This window comes from Anomalospiza imberbis, chromosome 10, assembly GCF_031753505.1.
Source record: "Anomalospiza imberbis isolate Cuckoo-Finch-1a 21T00152 chromosome 10, ASM3175350v1, whole genome shotgun sequence".
NCBI lineage: Eukaryota > Metazoa > Chordata > Aves > Passeriformes > Viduidae > Anomalospiza > Anomalospiza imberbis.
This window is the reverse complement of record NC_089690.1, coordinates 14,904,206-14,919,686: the sequence shown is the minus strand read 5'-3', so window position 1 is coordinate 14,919,686 and position 15,481 is coordinate 14,904,206. Positions and strand designations below refer to the sequence as shown.

Here is a 15,481-nt window from a genome sequence, read left to right as displayed (position 1 = left end):
ACAAATGTACATTTTCCAATAGGCTTCAGGAGACACTTGTTACAGGATTTGCTCAACAAATGGAAGATCATCTGTGTGATCTTGTGTGTCCCAAGGGAATTCCCTAGTCCCGCTTCTCATACTGTTTTTGCCCATTGTTGCCTTTTTGTTGCAATTGTGTGTCATTAATATCATGTAGATTTTATTTCTGGATGCAATACTTCCTTATTGGAAAATCAAAATATTAGCATATCTATGACATTCTGTGTAATGAATTATGAAACTGAGACTTTGATTGTTTACACTAACACTTGTGTTTCCATGGCAGCACCAAACAAGAACTGCTTCTCTCTTGGAAATTGCAATTGCATTGCACTTACTTATTTCCAAAGTTTCTCATTACTTTATTTGTGGCATGATTATTAGAGAATCTGAAAATCCATCTGACTTCACTTGAAGCTGTTGGAATACAATTGAAAAGCTTGTTCTTAATAACCATGGTACCTTTGCTGTGGTAATAAGGAAGATGTACTCTACCTGAATGCCAGAGTAACTAATCACCTTTAGGCCAGCTCTGAGGCTTGATAGGATGTTCCAGAGCTGAACTGCTTTAGGGTTGGCAGCACACCTTCTGAGCTTCTGATGTCATCCAGGCATGGATGCAGCTTTGTTTATGTATTTGTCTGGAAATGGTTTGCTATCAAGTAGGGAGCCCTGGACACACTGTGTTACAGAAATAAAATATTTAACTCCTTTGCTGGTCTGTTACTTGTGGAAGTGATCTAACCATAACTACTAGTATTAAGAATGACAGTATTCATATCAGAAAATATAATTAGAATGTAGTAACTTGTGTGCATAGCTCTTCAGGGCTGGTGTTACTGACTTGTGTCACCTCAATGTCCCAGTTTAACAGAGAATATCGCTATTTCAGATTTGCTCTTGATGACAGTATTCATAGCTCTGTGCTGGAAGCAGGTGAAGCTTGTAGAAATCTTTAAAAAATAGCTAATTAACCACAGCAGAGTGGGTCACATGTGATCTGAGAGAATCCATTTGGGCAAATTCAGCCCAAAACGTTGGTGTAGCTAGACTGTAAAGAGGTTGGGTTTGCAGAACGTTTCATGAAAGGCTCTTCCATGAACTCAGCGTGCAACAGCCCTTTTTCAGAATTACTTGCCTATGAGTAGTATAGGCATAGGTAAGGTTTCTGTTGATATATTTTATTTGGAATGCTGAATGCAACAACACAAAGCATAGGCACTTTGAGATCCTCTTGAATGATGCATGCAAAGGAAACTGCGTGAAACTGATACTGTTGATAAATTTGCATGGCTATTCTGTACAGTCAGCAGCCAAAGGAAGCTGGAGGCATTTTGTTTGGATGAAAAGGTATCTTAGTGAAGTAAGCTTTTATCTCCCCTCTAAGAGAGTTGCTCTTAATCCTGACCTGAGCCTCATGAAATAGTTCTGTACTTATACCACAGTAAGTGAACTCAGAGCAGGCCCATGACTAGGCTTATAATTAAATATCTCAGCTTGTTTTACTTCTTATTCATCTAGGTTTATCTTAAAGGCATAGAGGAGACGTTAAGTCTGTTACTGACCATAGTTACTGTACTATGTTGAATAAATTCCCAAGGAGTGAGTAATTCATTTCAGTGTACATCTAGTCCTCCTTTCATGAGGTACATGCTTTGTGGACACAAAGTTTATCACTGTGGCTGGTTGATAGCCTTACTTTAGCAAAAGTCAGTGCATACAGTTTTGGGCAAAGTTTAAAATACTATTTTTCCCTCTTAGATTGTACCTTGTTCACTATGTAATGTCGTCCAAAAAAGAGGAAAATTCCATGGATTGCTGGTTTATATGTTGAATATTGGTTTATATATTTCTTCATTGTTATCCTGTAACTTCTAGTAATTAAATACTTTTGATCATCATAAATATATCCAGTCATGTTTATAAGCCCAGGCTGAGAAATATAATCTGAGTGTTCCAGGTTGTGAAGCTTCAGACTGACTGTATCATATTGGAAGAGCCTTGCTCTTCATACTCTTCTGCTAATAACTGTAATTGATACCATAATTATACCCCATCTCTTCTTTCAAAAATTAGCTAGGTGCTTTTAATACCTCCATATATAAAAATATGTACATACACAGATATGTGTATGTATATAGCTAATTACTTTGACCTTTGGTGCTCTCCTTACTGCATTTGGAGTGGATCTATTTTTTAATCTTTTTTCTTTATAAAGCCCAGAGTTTGTCAGCCTACAGGTGTGTTAGACGAGTTCTTTCTGAGGGCTAGCCACACCTGGGATACTAGGTCCAGTTTTGATTTGTGCCACAAAGAAAGATGTGGACAGGCTTGGAGGGGGTCCAGAGAAGGGCCACAAAGATGATCAGAGGACTGGAAGCTGCCATAGGAGGGAAGACAGAGAACTGGGTTTGTTCAGCCTTGAGAAAAGAAGGTTTAGGGGGGAGATCTTATCACCATGTTCCAGTATTTAAAGGGTGGTTACTCCCTTTTAAAAGAAGGAAGAGAGGAGGGGTAATATCTGCAGGTTGTTCCTGGGGTCACTCCAATTGGTCAGAGGACAATTTGTTACAAAGGGGAACAGTCAGCCGTGTGAATAATCTCCCTGGGGTAGTGGTGCATTCCCAAACATTGGTCACTTCTAAGATTTGGCTAGGCAGGCTGCTGGACCATCTTGTCTAGAGTCTGGTTTTGCCAAGAAAGGTTGGACTGGCTGATTCTTGCGGTACCTCCCAACCTGGCATTCTGTGATTCCGTGACTGTTGCACAATGAAGGCTTCTTAAACTTTGGATACCATACAGTGCATTTCTTTCCTAGTGATGTCTCCTGCAGCCTTACTAGTGAGATGGGAAAGATAAGCTATCTTTCCGTATCCTATACCAGGGCAAACAACAATAATAATAAAATTAGAAAGTCACTGAACTCTAATGATTATTCATTTCTTCATAAAGCTTGAGACTTATCACAATAAGATAAAAACTTGCCTTTTCTTAATGTAATTCAGATTAATCACCGCTGCTGTTTTATTACAGACCACCAGTGCAACACCTAAAACAATTTGTCTTTTCATGTTATTAAAGGATCGATTCAGTTGGCCCCTAATCATCTTTTTATTTGAAGTACAAGAATAATCTTGGCATAAGTAGAAAGTTCTTTAAGGTGAGTTGGGGTGGGGAAACCAAAAACTAAGCAGAACAAACAAACCTGGGTAGTTGTAGCTTCTTGAAAAACATCAGAAACCTCTGTTTGTGTGTTCATATCAAGCAAATATTCTGTATGTTAGTTCCATTGCTTAAATCTTTATTATATGCAGATATTTCCAGTAAATTTTAATTAGCATTTCCTCTTTTCTTGCTGTCTAAAGGGAATATGTGATGCATATTCTTGTTTTAAAGTTTCTTTTGTGTGTTTTATACCTTGCAATGTATTATTTTCTCACTGAGACTGGCTAGAACTCCTAGTTTATTCTGGTGACAGATTAAAAGACTCTAATAGTGCTTGAAATCTATCCTGTTCTCATCACATTGACCTAAAGAGTCCTGGATAACAAACACAGGAATACTACAGGTTAAACTGTATTTTGGGGGGATTTTTTCCCATTAAAATCTGTAGCAGATTCTAAGCCAAATAAGAGGAGAATTTTCATGTTTTGTTATTATAGATAGTACATAGTAATAACCAGCTGGTGGTTGACATAAAAGCACAACCTGTATATGCAAATGATGCTCTCTTGGCTGTAATTAGAGACAAGAGCTTTAAGAATGATGCAGCAATAGGCAGTATTTGCAGCAGGGATGGAGGAGGTGTGTCCCTGATGCCGACAAAAAGAGCAGCAACAAAAGAAAATAAGCTCTCGAGTCAGCATTGTAGACTCCATTGTCACTGCAGTAGCAGCTGCGTGTGGAAATGAGGCAAATAGAATTTGAAATGAAGAACAGGAAAAGAAATTGCCACTTGCCTGCATGGATGGAATCAACTATTGGGCCTGATTGCCAATTAACTGCTCTGTTTTTTCTGACAGCTTTGATAACAGGTCAAAAATGTGGCAGGAGCTCTCTTTGACCTACTCCATCTTTTGTGGTTGCTCAGCTATAGATACTCCTCTGCACACAAAGAAACACCACGATGGTACCAACAGTAGTTTGTATCTGTCTTATGTTAGATGTGGATGATTTCCAGCAGAGTCCAGTCAATTGTCTTTAGATTGAAAAAGCCTTCCAGGCGTAGAAAGCAGGCTAGGACTACATAAGCATTGTAAGTTCATACTATGCATATTTTAAAGGACTAAAAAGAGGATCAAGGGTACTTCAGTATTAAAACAGTGTTTGTACCTACCCTATCCTGGAGCAAGAGGGAAATGGTTTTATGTAGACAGAGACTACAGAAAATCTAAGTGTCATATGAACGCCCTCAGAGTACAGAGAAATGTTCCCTGGAAATGAATATACCTTTGAACAGGTAGTCATAGTTCCAAGACCCAGATACCTCTGGAGGCTAAATCTTGTCAGAATTGCCTGTGCCCTGCGTCATCTTGGGTGGTGATGAGCCTGGGTGTGCAAGATATTTATTGGCTTAGATAGAAAGTCTCTGTTTGTGGACTGGAATTGTCTGTAATGTCTGACAAGTTAAGGTGGTGTCTCTGAATGTTCAAACTCTGTCTCTCCTGAGTGCCCGAACCATGATTGCAGCACTTCTGCCATTTAATTGACCTGATAATTTACCCTGTCAGGATATCACAGGCTATTTAAGGCTGTCTCTTTAGAGCAGTTATTAGCTTTCTTTTTCTACTTCATTCAAGAACAGATGTTTCTACTGTGTAACTGAAATAATCAACATCTTTGGAAATCAAAGATTGCTATTTTATGAAATAGAATATGATGGAAAATCTGAATTATTAATTATAAAAGGGCAGGAGTGAAACTAATTTTATGCAGCTTTGCAGAAATTGATAAGATCTGAGTCATGATAATGGTAAATAGTTAACAACTTTAATGGTGCCAGCAAAAATGCTGTTGTCTTTTATACTTGCATAGCTAAATATTTCACTTATGCTTTGTCATGCCTTTTCTGTATTTCAGAGGAGTGTCATCTGTTTGGTTTTCAGAATTTTTTTTTTTTTAGCTTTGGAGCCATTTAAATTTCCTTAGTAATTTGCATTTAAATGTTTTATTTTTTTCACCAATTTTCCACAGTTCATTGTTTCTTTAATTGCCACATCAGGTTCCCAGTGAAGGTATTTGCACTTCCAGAAACATCGTGTGAAGGGTTATTTTTTTTCTGAATGTATGTTTAAATTTTTTTTCTTTTGATTATGGACACTGGTACATGCTGTAAGTAAGCTTAGCAAAACGGGTAAGAAGGATTTTAGTACTTAAATAAGATCTAGTGACATGAAGGAAAAAGACTTAACTTGCCACCCACACTCAAGGCCACATCCTGTGTGACCCACAGGAGCAGTCCCAGTGAAGACACAGAAAATACTAACCCAAGTAAAGTAGACAAGATCTATTTAAAACAACCCACTGTTGTTTATATACCATCATGGAAGACAAATTTTCCACAAAAGATGGGAAGCAGAAGTATAGCCTTTCCTAAGGGCATCCAGCATGATTCATGCTAAAACTGATTGTTGAAGTCAGTCTCTCTTCTAGAGTCTTGTCCGGTGGGTAACAGTCCTGTTCTGCTGGTATGCATGATTTTTGGGGAAGAAGCAGCTGCATATGGCAGATCAGAATATATTTGTTGTGAGCTTGGTCATTCCAGGAATATATTTTTTCTTGCTCTAAAGCAAAAGCACTAAACCAGAAGGAAAACTTAGGCAAGTTTAGAACAACTTTGATGAAAATATTTATGTGAGGTGTATTTTTGCCACTTTTGGCTTATAAGGTAAAAGCAAAGATGAAACTTGGACGTTTAGAACAGGCACAACCCCTCCTGTAGCAGCCTGTGCTCTCTCTGTGTCTCCAGCCAGGTGCTGCTCAGGGCTTAGTGCAGGCAGGGTTATGCTGCCCTGGGCTTGCCCTGTGTGTGCCAGTGGCTCTGCACGGTGCAAAATGGCAAATGCAAATATAAACTTGTGTATTGTGGCAACTGCATGTGGCTTCTTTACAAAGCTGCACTTAATACCAGTAAATCTGAATCATGCTGTTGTAGTAAAGCTTTGATAAGAGGCAAAATCTTTCATTGGAGTTTATCAACTCTTGTGAAGGTGCCTTCAGTTTTGTTCTGCTTTTCTAAGAGGTCAGTAGAGAAAAATTCCCACTGAGACTCCAGTCTTTGTTCAGTAAAAGCCTTTATTCAGCTCTTGACAGTGTTAGAAGACAACACTGTCAGAAGAGAGGTAGCGCTCAGGTGGTGGTGCCTCCTGGAGCTGTGGCAAGGCGCCCTGGTGGTCACCGACAGATTGTAGGCAGTGTCCCACTGAGGTTTATGTTGTGCAAATGTTGGAGTGCTCAGTGCTTTGCAGGGCTAGATCCCAGCACTAACCACTGCTTGGCAATGATACTGCATCTCACTTAGAAATTAATGTTTCCAAAAATTGCTTGTTGAAGTGTGAGGAGATTTTAATGCTGGAAAACCACTCAAACAGAGGAGGTAGGTTGCTGGCCAGTGCTTATTCTATGCAAATGAAAACATCGAATCTATGTAAACAGGTGCTGCTATTGTGAATTTTCACTCATTATTCCAGTGAAAAGAATTGCTAGGTATTGGATGTACCTTAAAGTGTTGTTTGTAGTATTTTAAGTGTGTCAGGCCTGGACATGTCACTCAGGTTTGGTACCTCGTGTTGAATAGATCAGTAACTTACATGTGTCTGGAATTACAGCCTGCCTTATATCCTACCTGTTTATTTTTATTTCTAGGTATTAGCAATTGAGGCCAACACTTCTGCTGTCTGAAGATGGAGAACAACATAACTACTATATCTCGTGAAGAGCTTGAAGAGCTACGAGAAGCATTTGGCAAAATAGGTGTGTTTTAAATAAGGGAATCATAAAAATCCTGTTTAGGATTTGTGGAAAACATCTTGATGGATCATGATTTCGATAGGGCTGTGTTTTCCCTCTGTATTGCCAGTAATATCTAAAAAAATGTAAAAAGAATGTTTACATAGAGCCCTTTACTTTCACTGGAACTACGTGTGTTAATTTCTTTCAACTTCAGCACTGAAAACAGATACATTTTCTTGCAGGGTGGTAGCATTTTCTTTGTTATTGTATATGCTACATAGTGGGTCTCAAAATTCAGGTTTCTGAACTCCTTAATTTGGAAAAACGTTTGATTAAGCTTCAGGGGTTACATATTTTCATGTTAGATTACTGACACTTGGTTTTTACTTTACTTGCATGCTTTGGTGAACTAATAATTTCCTTTATTCAATCAGATTTTATGTTTTGAGAAAACTAAACTTGGAGATTTTTTATCTTTTGTTAATAAGATTGGCTTTGTTATGCCAATGTTAATAAATTACTGTACAGTTTTGTATGCTTGACAGGATGTTTACAGATTAATCAGAGTACACAGAAAGTGTAGAAATTATATGGCAGCTAACCCTTTTTTCTAGATAGCACTGCTGTTGTGAATGTTCATAACTGCTTTATTTCTTATTTACTGCCATTCTGAGGGGTGGTTTGTAACTATGCAGCTCAGGAAATCAAACCACCATGTTTGTAATCAGTCATGATGGGGGAACAGGATCATTTTAGGTAAGATGTCTTAAATATCAGGAGTCTTTACTTGGTAAAGAAACTATTGGGAAGCTGTATGTTAGAGATTTGGTAGACTGTGAGTAGTATGGAGATGTGAAGAGGGAATTATTCAGGTTCTGCCAATATAGGTATCATGTGATGCCCAGTAGAAAGTCAGGAAGATTAAAATAAAAAGAACTAACTTTACAATAAATAACAGAGCAATGAAGCCATTGACTCACGACGTTGTTGAGACCAAAGAAAGAGTAGAAATTCTAAAGGGAGTAAGATGCATCCATGGCAGATAATTCATGAGTTGCTGTTAAACAATCATCAAGACATCTCTAGCTCAAGTAGTTCATATCCTGCAGGTGCTGGAATGATAGACCAAGGAGAAGAGCACTATATACATGTATCAGTCTACTAAGAGATGTTAGCATAGGTGTTGTCTCTGGTGTTGTCTGACAGCTTTTCTAGATGTTTGGTTTTCACCAATACTATCTGTACTCCTTTTTCTCCCTTCTTTGCCTGCTTGTTTTCATATTTCTGCTTGAAGAGTTGTCTATACTGCTTCTACTCACTGAAAAGCATTTTTTTTGTTATGCTTTCTATAAAACATAAAAATTAAGCATCATTAGTTTTTAATTTTTTTTCACATTTCTAATGTCTTCATGGATAAAGTGCTTGCTGCTAAATTGGTAAACTGAGAGAAGGCATTTATTTAACTCTCAGCTTGTCATCATGGAAACTTACCCTCAGTGAAAGATGAACCTGGAGAAATAAAATAGCTGGTAATCTGAGTGAGCCCATGAGCATGTCCTCTGCTGGTTAGACCATCCCTGTTATTATGTATGGTCTTACATGTCTGCAAGCCAGTGGATGAATGAGTACATATGCAGACATCAAGTTTGTGTACCGATTTGTGAACTTCTGATAGTATGAAAACCACTTTTTTTTTTACCCTGCATTTTTAGGCTTTTGTCTGCAGTGAAACGTGGCTGCCTTATGAAGGTGTACAGAAGCTACATAGTGTAGTATGGATTACAAAAAAAATTACTGTATAGGAATTAATTATGGGTGGAGATGAAAGCATATTTCTCTGTTTGCCCTTCTGTAATGAGAGGCATTCATCTACTCTGGTATTATTGACTGAGTTCTGATACTAGATGCAATATGAAGAGATGTTTTTAACTAGTAAATAAAAAAAAACCCAAAAGTGGGAGCACCTTGACAAGTCAGAGAAGGGGCCACATCATCTGCTTCTGTTTCTGATTCATTGTGATGTTTTTTAAATATCTTAGAAATGTATCATTCATAGAGATGGGAAAATACTGTTAACTAGTATTTTTCAGGAGCTTTAATATGATCATGAAAGTCGCTGAAAATTGTCGTTGAACATGGAAAATATTAGCATTAAATATATAAAACTATGGACATTATATCCAGGCTTACTTGGGCAGGATATGATTTCTTTTGGACTTAAATTTGATTGGATGTGATCTATACTGTGTATGAACTACAGCTTTTTTGCTTTTTAAAGAAGTACTTCTCTTCATTGTGTAGCCAAGGCACAGTAAAGGCTATTTTACTGGACATACTCAAATTCTGCTTGTATAAATATATATATACATATATAATCTATGTATACATATGCAGATTATGTATATACATAAATATGCATAGATTTTAAAAAATAGGAACAGGTAATGCGGTTGATTCATTTTTGTGTTCCTTTGGATAAAAACATGGGTGTGTAAAATGATTCTTTATTATACTAGGATGACTTCAAGACAGCTTTCTGCAAAGAGATTGGCCAAAGGTGAAAGTACAGAGGGTATTTTTGATTGTTTCTGTACTGCTGCATTATTCATCATGAATAACACAAATGATACTCATTTTATTTTATGTGATACGGCCTTTAATTTCTTTCCACAATTTCAAACCTCTTGTTGAAAAAAAGCATTCTGATACTTTGCTGTACATGACCATTCCTGCCCCATGTGGCCTTGGGAGCCAAGTGTAAGGGAAGGTGGCAGCTCAAATGGCTCCCAACAGAGCCAGTTAATAGATAAACGAAGGTCATCTTTAATAAACAGATACAGATCATAACAGACTTACTCTTCACAGGCAAGCCAAACCACATCAAAAGTTTTAAAGAACAGAAAATGTTTATCAGATACTAGGATAAGAAATAAAATGCAGTCAGGCAGGGTTCTTGGTGGGGTTTTTTTTGTTTGTTTGTTTGCTTTTTTTTGTTCTAGGTTTTTCTTGTGGAAGTTTGCTCTTCTAATAACAACATGCATCAGATTTGAGCTTACTGACTGCAAGTGGTTTAATATTGCAGGAAGCATATATTAATTGATGTCCCGTTGATTTGAATGTTTATAGATAATTTTGTTGGGAGTCTAAAAAAAAAATCTTAAACTTCAATATTTGCAAATTTTCTATCTTGTTCTATCTGTGCTCTGGGATCATAAGATAGTTCCTGAGAAAGTATATAACAAGATGGCACAAGTCCTAGATAGTTGTGCCTCTAACCCACAAGCATTTCTTCATACTTCCTTATCTATATGAGAGAAACAAACACTCATCTCCTAGAACTGTGTTTATCCTGCTTCATTTATTCTTAACAGTTACCATACCTTAGTACATGAATATGCATGAGTTTACATAAGTATAACAACTTGTGCTTTCATTCTGCAGATATTGACAACAGTGGGTATGTCAGCGATTACGAGCTTCAAGACCTGTTTAAAGAAGCAAGTCTGCCCTTGCCTGGTTACAAAGTCCGGGAGATTGTAGAAAAAATCATTTTAGTGACAGATAGCAACAAGGATGGGAAAATCAACTTTGAAGAATTTGTCTCTGTAAGACCTTCCCTTTAGATGTTTCTCTACTGTCTGATATCTACTGAGAATTAAGTGGTACAACTAAGTACTATTTTTATATATAACTATTATTTTGAGTTTTCTGTGACAACCTAGAATATCCTATATAGTTATTTTCTATTTTTTATCTTTCACACTCATATTTAATTTAATGGTTCTGATTTCAGCAGCATGTGAAAGAACAGTTGTTGCAATCAGTCTTGTCTTCTGTTTCCTCCAAGACCAGGGGAAGGACTACATATTGTAGGAAGTGTTGGGTCAGCTCTCACTCTGACAAAAGAGCAGACAATTGGATACCAGCCTCTGAATGCTCTTAGTAGTGCTTCACTATGCTTAATCTCTATACTAATGGCTGTTTATTACTGGAAATGAGGTACAAGTTTTCCCTTTCACTGAGCAGATTTGAAAGCTTTAGGCTTTTCTAATGAGAATCGCTCACTGGTGCGTTTTAAAAGAAACAAGAACTTACCAGGCTGTTGGTTTGTGGGTGTTTGGGGATGATGGTGTTTGCTTTGGAGTTAGAGTACTGCTGCTAATTGCAGAAGATTGCTTGTTGAATTAGTTATTGATCTTTCTTTCTGAGATTCGGAACATGCAAGTATTTGCTTCCAGATATTAACTGTGTCTTTTACTTCATTGTCATCTGAGACCTCGGCAGTATTTGGGCAAATTTAGGACATACTAACATCCAGTATGGTTTACATTGCAGGCAGGTGGAAAATGGTATTCGCTTGATAAAGGAAGGGCATGTTTAACTGTCATGTCATAACCTTTTACATGCAAAGCATGTGGGGAAATAAGTGGGAAAAATATACTATCATCATCAAAAATGTGGGTATCTTTAGTTGTGTTCTTCATTTTACCAAAATATTGGTGGAAAAATTGTGTAGATATTTGTATGTCTATATTTTTAGACAGCATGGCTTAATGGAGGTATTCACTGTGAAATAATGTTAGATATCCAGTATAGATATTGATATCCAAACGGTAATTATTTTTTAGAACAGAAGTCAATATAAATATCAAAGAAATTCAGTCAGATTAATTACTGACTCTAGACTACTTATATGAATTAACATTTATTTGAAGGTACAATTAATCACAAAATGCTTTCTATTTTTTTATTCAGATAATTCAGGAATTGAAAAGCAAAGATGTTAGCAAATCTTTCCGAAAATCAATAAACAAAAAGCAAGGTATTACAGCAATTGGAGGAACATCATCAATATCTAGTGAGGGGACACAGCACTCTTATTCAGGTAAGAAATAATTAAACATGGGCAAATTTTCCATGGAGGAAGACTCTTTGAATTTGCACTACAGATAAAACAGACCCTAACTGGAAACTGTTGGCAGTAAAAGCAAATTAACACAGGAAAAGCATGTGGAGATAGACAAAGTAAGTGTGGGTGATAGTTTAACTCTGTTCAGTTGTTGCTTAGTTTTGCTCTTAGCTGCACTTGGAGGCAAGTTGGGCATCTGTGTGAAAGCAAAAGAGGAAACAAGCACTGACATCTTGTAGGGGAGGAAATGACCCCTTTAGCATACTTCTAGTAAAGCTAGTCAAGTTTTCTTTCAGACTTCTAGTCAAGTTTTTGCCCTAATTATATGCTAATGGACTCTTATTCCTATATTCAGATTAAAAAATGAATGAATCTTCATTTTCATTTCCAGAGTGTTAACTAACATGAACAAAACCCCACTAACAAACCATCACATATCCTTTCTGGATGGACTGCCCTCCTCAGCTGTCTCTGTCATTAAAGAATTGTTCACTAGTACATGGTTTTTTGCATAGACTGTCTCACACTGAAGAAGCTGCTTTTAATATTTGATCTGTTTCTTTCTACCTCCCCCTGCTGTATGTAATTTAAGTTGGTAATTGTGCCTAATTGCATTGCAGCTCCTGGCCAGAGTGTGAACCACCTTCTAGGATCATATTGCAATGAGCAATATTGCAACTTTTTAAAATTACTTAAGTCTGGAATTTGTGTCGTTCCAGACTGTGTTAAGGTTCTGTATATGAGGAAGTTTACTTTGATAACCAAAGGTCTCTTTCAGTAGGATTCCAGCACCAGCTATACCTGGTATATCCTCAAAGCAGGGGATATGCTCCATCCCAAAGGATGCCTGTAGGGCATCAGAGGTGATTCTTTAGATGCAGTTTTATTTTTGGTGGAGAGAAACAAACCCCAGTAGAGCATGATTCACCTGGCCTGGCCTCACCGGACATCTCGTTTATGATGAAGTGAAGTGTGCTCTAGAATTTCACATTGTTTCCCACTGACAATGAAAGAAGTGTAGTGAGTCAGGTGCTTCTTGAGGTGAGGTGAATACCACCCGTACTGTTTGGGAATTTGGATACTGAGACTTGATTGACTGTTATCCAAATAAGCTTTCTCAGGTACATAGTAGTAATACATTATGCACTGAATATGAGCTAAAGACAGCTCAGCAGTTCAGATCAGTCTCAAAAGCCTGCCAGTCTCTGAAGTCCAGCAGAAGGCTGAATGAAACACTGCATTTTAAACAAACAGTGCATGGAGTGAGATGCTGCATATTTCAGATGAGACATTTTCCCCTCTTCTTTGTAATTGCTGAGAAACCAGATTTGAAGTCAGCCATAAGGATACCTTCCCTGTGGTGTTCCTGTGATATTCACGTTATCCTTCAGAAAATCACCAGATACTTAGAGGGTGCAATGGGAGAAAGGTCAAAATGTACTTACCATTTTTTGTGTTCTTCCTTATTGGTCTGATTTTTTTAATAACTAACCTCTGTGAAACGAAGAGATTTTATTGCAGATGAACATGTTTGACCTAAGTATGCTGTTCATAGAAATGTTAATCTTTTATTTTAATGCTGTCATTCTTTTCAGAGGAAGAAAAAGTTGCTTTTGTTAATTGGATAAATAAAGCTCTACAAGATGACCCAGACTGTAAGCACCTCCTACCCATGAACCCATCAGATGCCAGTCTGTTTAAATCCCTTGCAGATGGCATCCTTCTTTGGTGAGTCCAAGGCTATGAGAAAGAAAAGAAATGGATCTCAAAGGTTAAATGCTGATCACAGTGACATGAATTAGAAAACTTTAGACAGGCTTTAACATCAAGACCCCACTCTTAAATATTTCAATACGGGTGGAAGGTGGGGAAAATCTGTTTGCCCATAGAAATGTGATTTTTAGCATATTTTCTATGACTCTGTGCATATGTTATAGAAGCGGTTTTCCACTTCAGACCCATAATTACACATGCCAGATATGCATAGGCTGTTTATAAAGGAGATAATTAAGCAGTTCATAAATTCATTACTTGAAATAATTAAAAAACTTGGCTATTTTAAATATTTTTAAAAGTTACTAATTATAGTCATTAAATCATGGGGTATCAGGAACAGAAATCTGAATTAAATCCATGGCAAAACAGAGAGCATATAGTAGGTCCCTTAACTTTAGTCTGCTGTAACTTTCTCATTAAAGTGGATTACTAGTACTTACTCACACACCATGGTAACAAGGGATTAGCTGTTAGTATTGATGTGAATTAGTCTGTGAGATCCATGTAGATACAAGGTACTACAGAAATGCAGTGCAGAAATATACTGATTATGCTACAGTTTTTCAGTAGAGACCATTTAAATTACTTTGGTTTACAGTTTTAATCTCAGGAACTTTCTTTGACAGTTAGAGATATGATCTATTAATTATAAAAGGAAGAAGCAATATATGATCTGGAGCATTCTAAATGAATGTGCAGTTATTTAATGGGGGAGAGGAGATTTAGAGGATGGCCTTTTGTTTTTTTAATCTTGTCAGAATTGTTTGCAGCTAGTTTAGTGTTAGTAGTTTATAAGCAAATAATATATTTTCTGAGAAATGAAAGTTTGAATAAACTCTTGACTTTTCTTTGTTAGCAAAATGATCAACTTTTCACAACCGGATACAATTGATGAAAGGGCTATTAATAAGAAAAAACTCACTCCTTTCACTATTTCTGTAAGTACTGCATGGATAGGAACTTGCCACAAATGAAAAAATAAAGTATTTTTCTGTTTTAATGACAGTTCTCCTGGTGGAGAAAAAAAAATTAAAAATTGCATGAAGTAAAAAAATCCTGAAGTATGAGATTGTATTTTCTAATAAACTCTGCTGCATTCTTCTATTTCTTAGACAATTTACAGAAAAACTAGTTTTTTCTTGTTTTCCCTAAGTCTTTTTCTGTTAGCTATTTTTGTTTTGCCTTACTGAGTACCTGAAGAAAATAATTTTAGACTTTGAGTGGATGGCCAGGAAAGTATCTGCATGGCTGTATACTCTATGAAAGGATGATGCACTTTCAATACTGGAGAGCAGCTTTGACAGAAGATGAGATGTATTTTAATTGTGTATGAAGTCATGGAAAAGTTTGACAGAAACAGTTTTCAGGAACTTAGTTTGGGTTTAAGGAAACAGGTCTGGAAAGGGAAGTAGATCCATAAGTTACCAACCCAATGAGAAAAATCTGCGGATGAAAAACCTCTGTTAAATGACAGACTTTTCATTTTAGGCAGTGACATTAAAATATGAAAAGTTAAACCACACTATGTCCTAAATTCTAAAGTGGGTTTTGTAATCGCTACTTATTTTTAAAAGATTTGTCAGTAAAGATGATACTGCATGTGCTTATGTTGCCTCTGTAGATAGTGAAATATGACACAAGAAAATAGTAACACTGGTGAGAGCTGCCAGCTATTTTTTCTTGGAATCTTTTTCAATATCTCTGACAATCACTAGCTTTATTTTGAGTGTCAGGGTTTTGAATTGTCATGATTTTCTTGTGCTCTTCATTCAATTACAGTTTAACAATTGCTTGAGTAAATGTGTAAGATTTAAGATGGGATGA

The 15,481-nt window shown here is 36.8% G+C and overlaps 2 protein-coding genes across 4 annotated transcripts in view; both read left to right on the top strand.

Moving 5' to 3' along the window:
• Positions 1–15,481, top strand: part of TRPC1 (transient receptor potential cation channel subfamily C member 1) — a 100,649-nt gene that overhangs the window by 50,531 nt on the left and 34,637 nt on the right. The gene's annotated exons all lie outside the window — the stretch shown is intronic.
• PLS1 (plastin 1) overlaps positions 1–15,481 on the top strand; it is a 40,851-nt gene that overhangs the window by 11,340 nt on the left and 14,030 nt on the right. For all 3 annotated transcript variants that reach the window (XM_068200786.1, XM_068200788.1, XM_068200787.1), the window contains exons 2-6: positions 6,886–6,993; positions 10,414–10,577; positions 11,728–11,857; positions 13,477–13,609; positions 14,514–14,595. In XM_068200786.1, coding sequence (XP_068056887.1) covers positions 6,924–6,993; positions 10,414–10,577; positions 11,728–11,857; positions 13,477–13,609; positions 14,514–14,595 — 579 coding nt within the window. In that variant the 5' untranslated portion in view covers positions 6,886–6,923. The remainder of the gene's footprint in view (positions 1–6,885; positions 6,994–10,413; positions 10,578–11,727; positions 11,858–13,476; positions 13,610–14,513; positions 14,596–15,481) is intronic.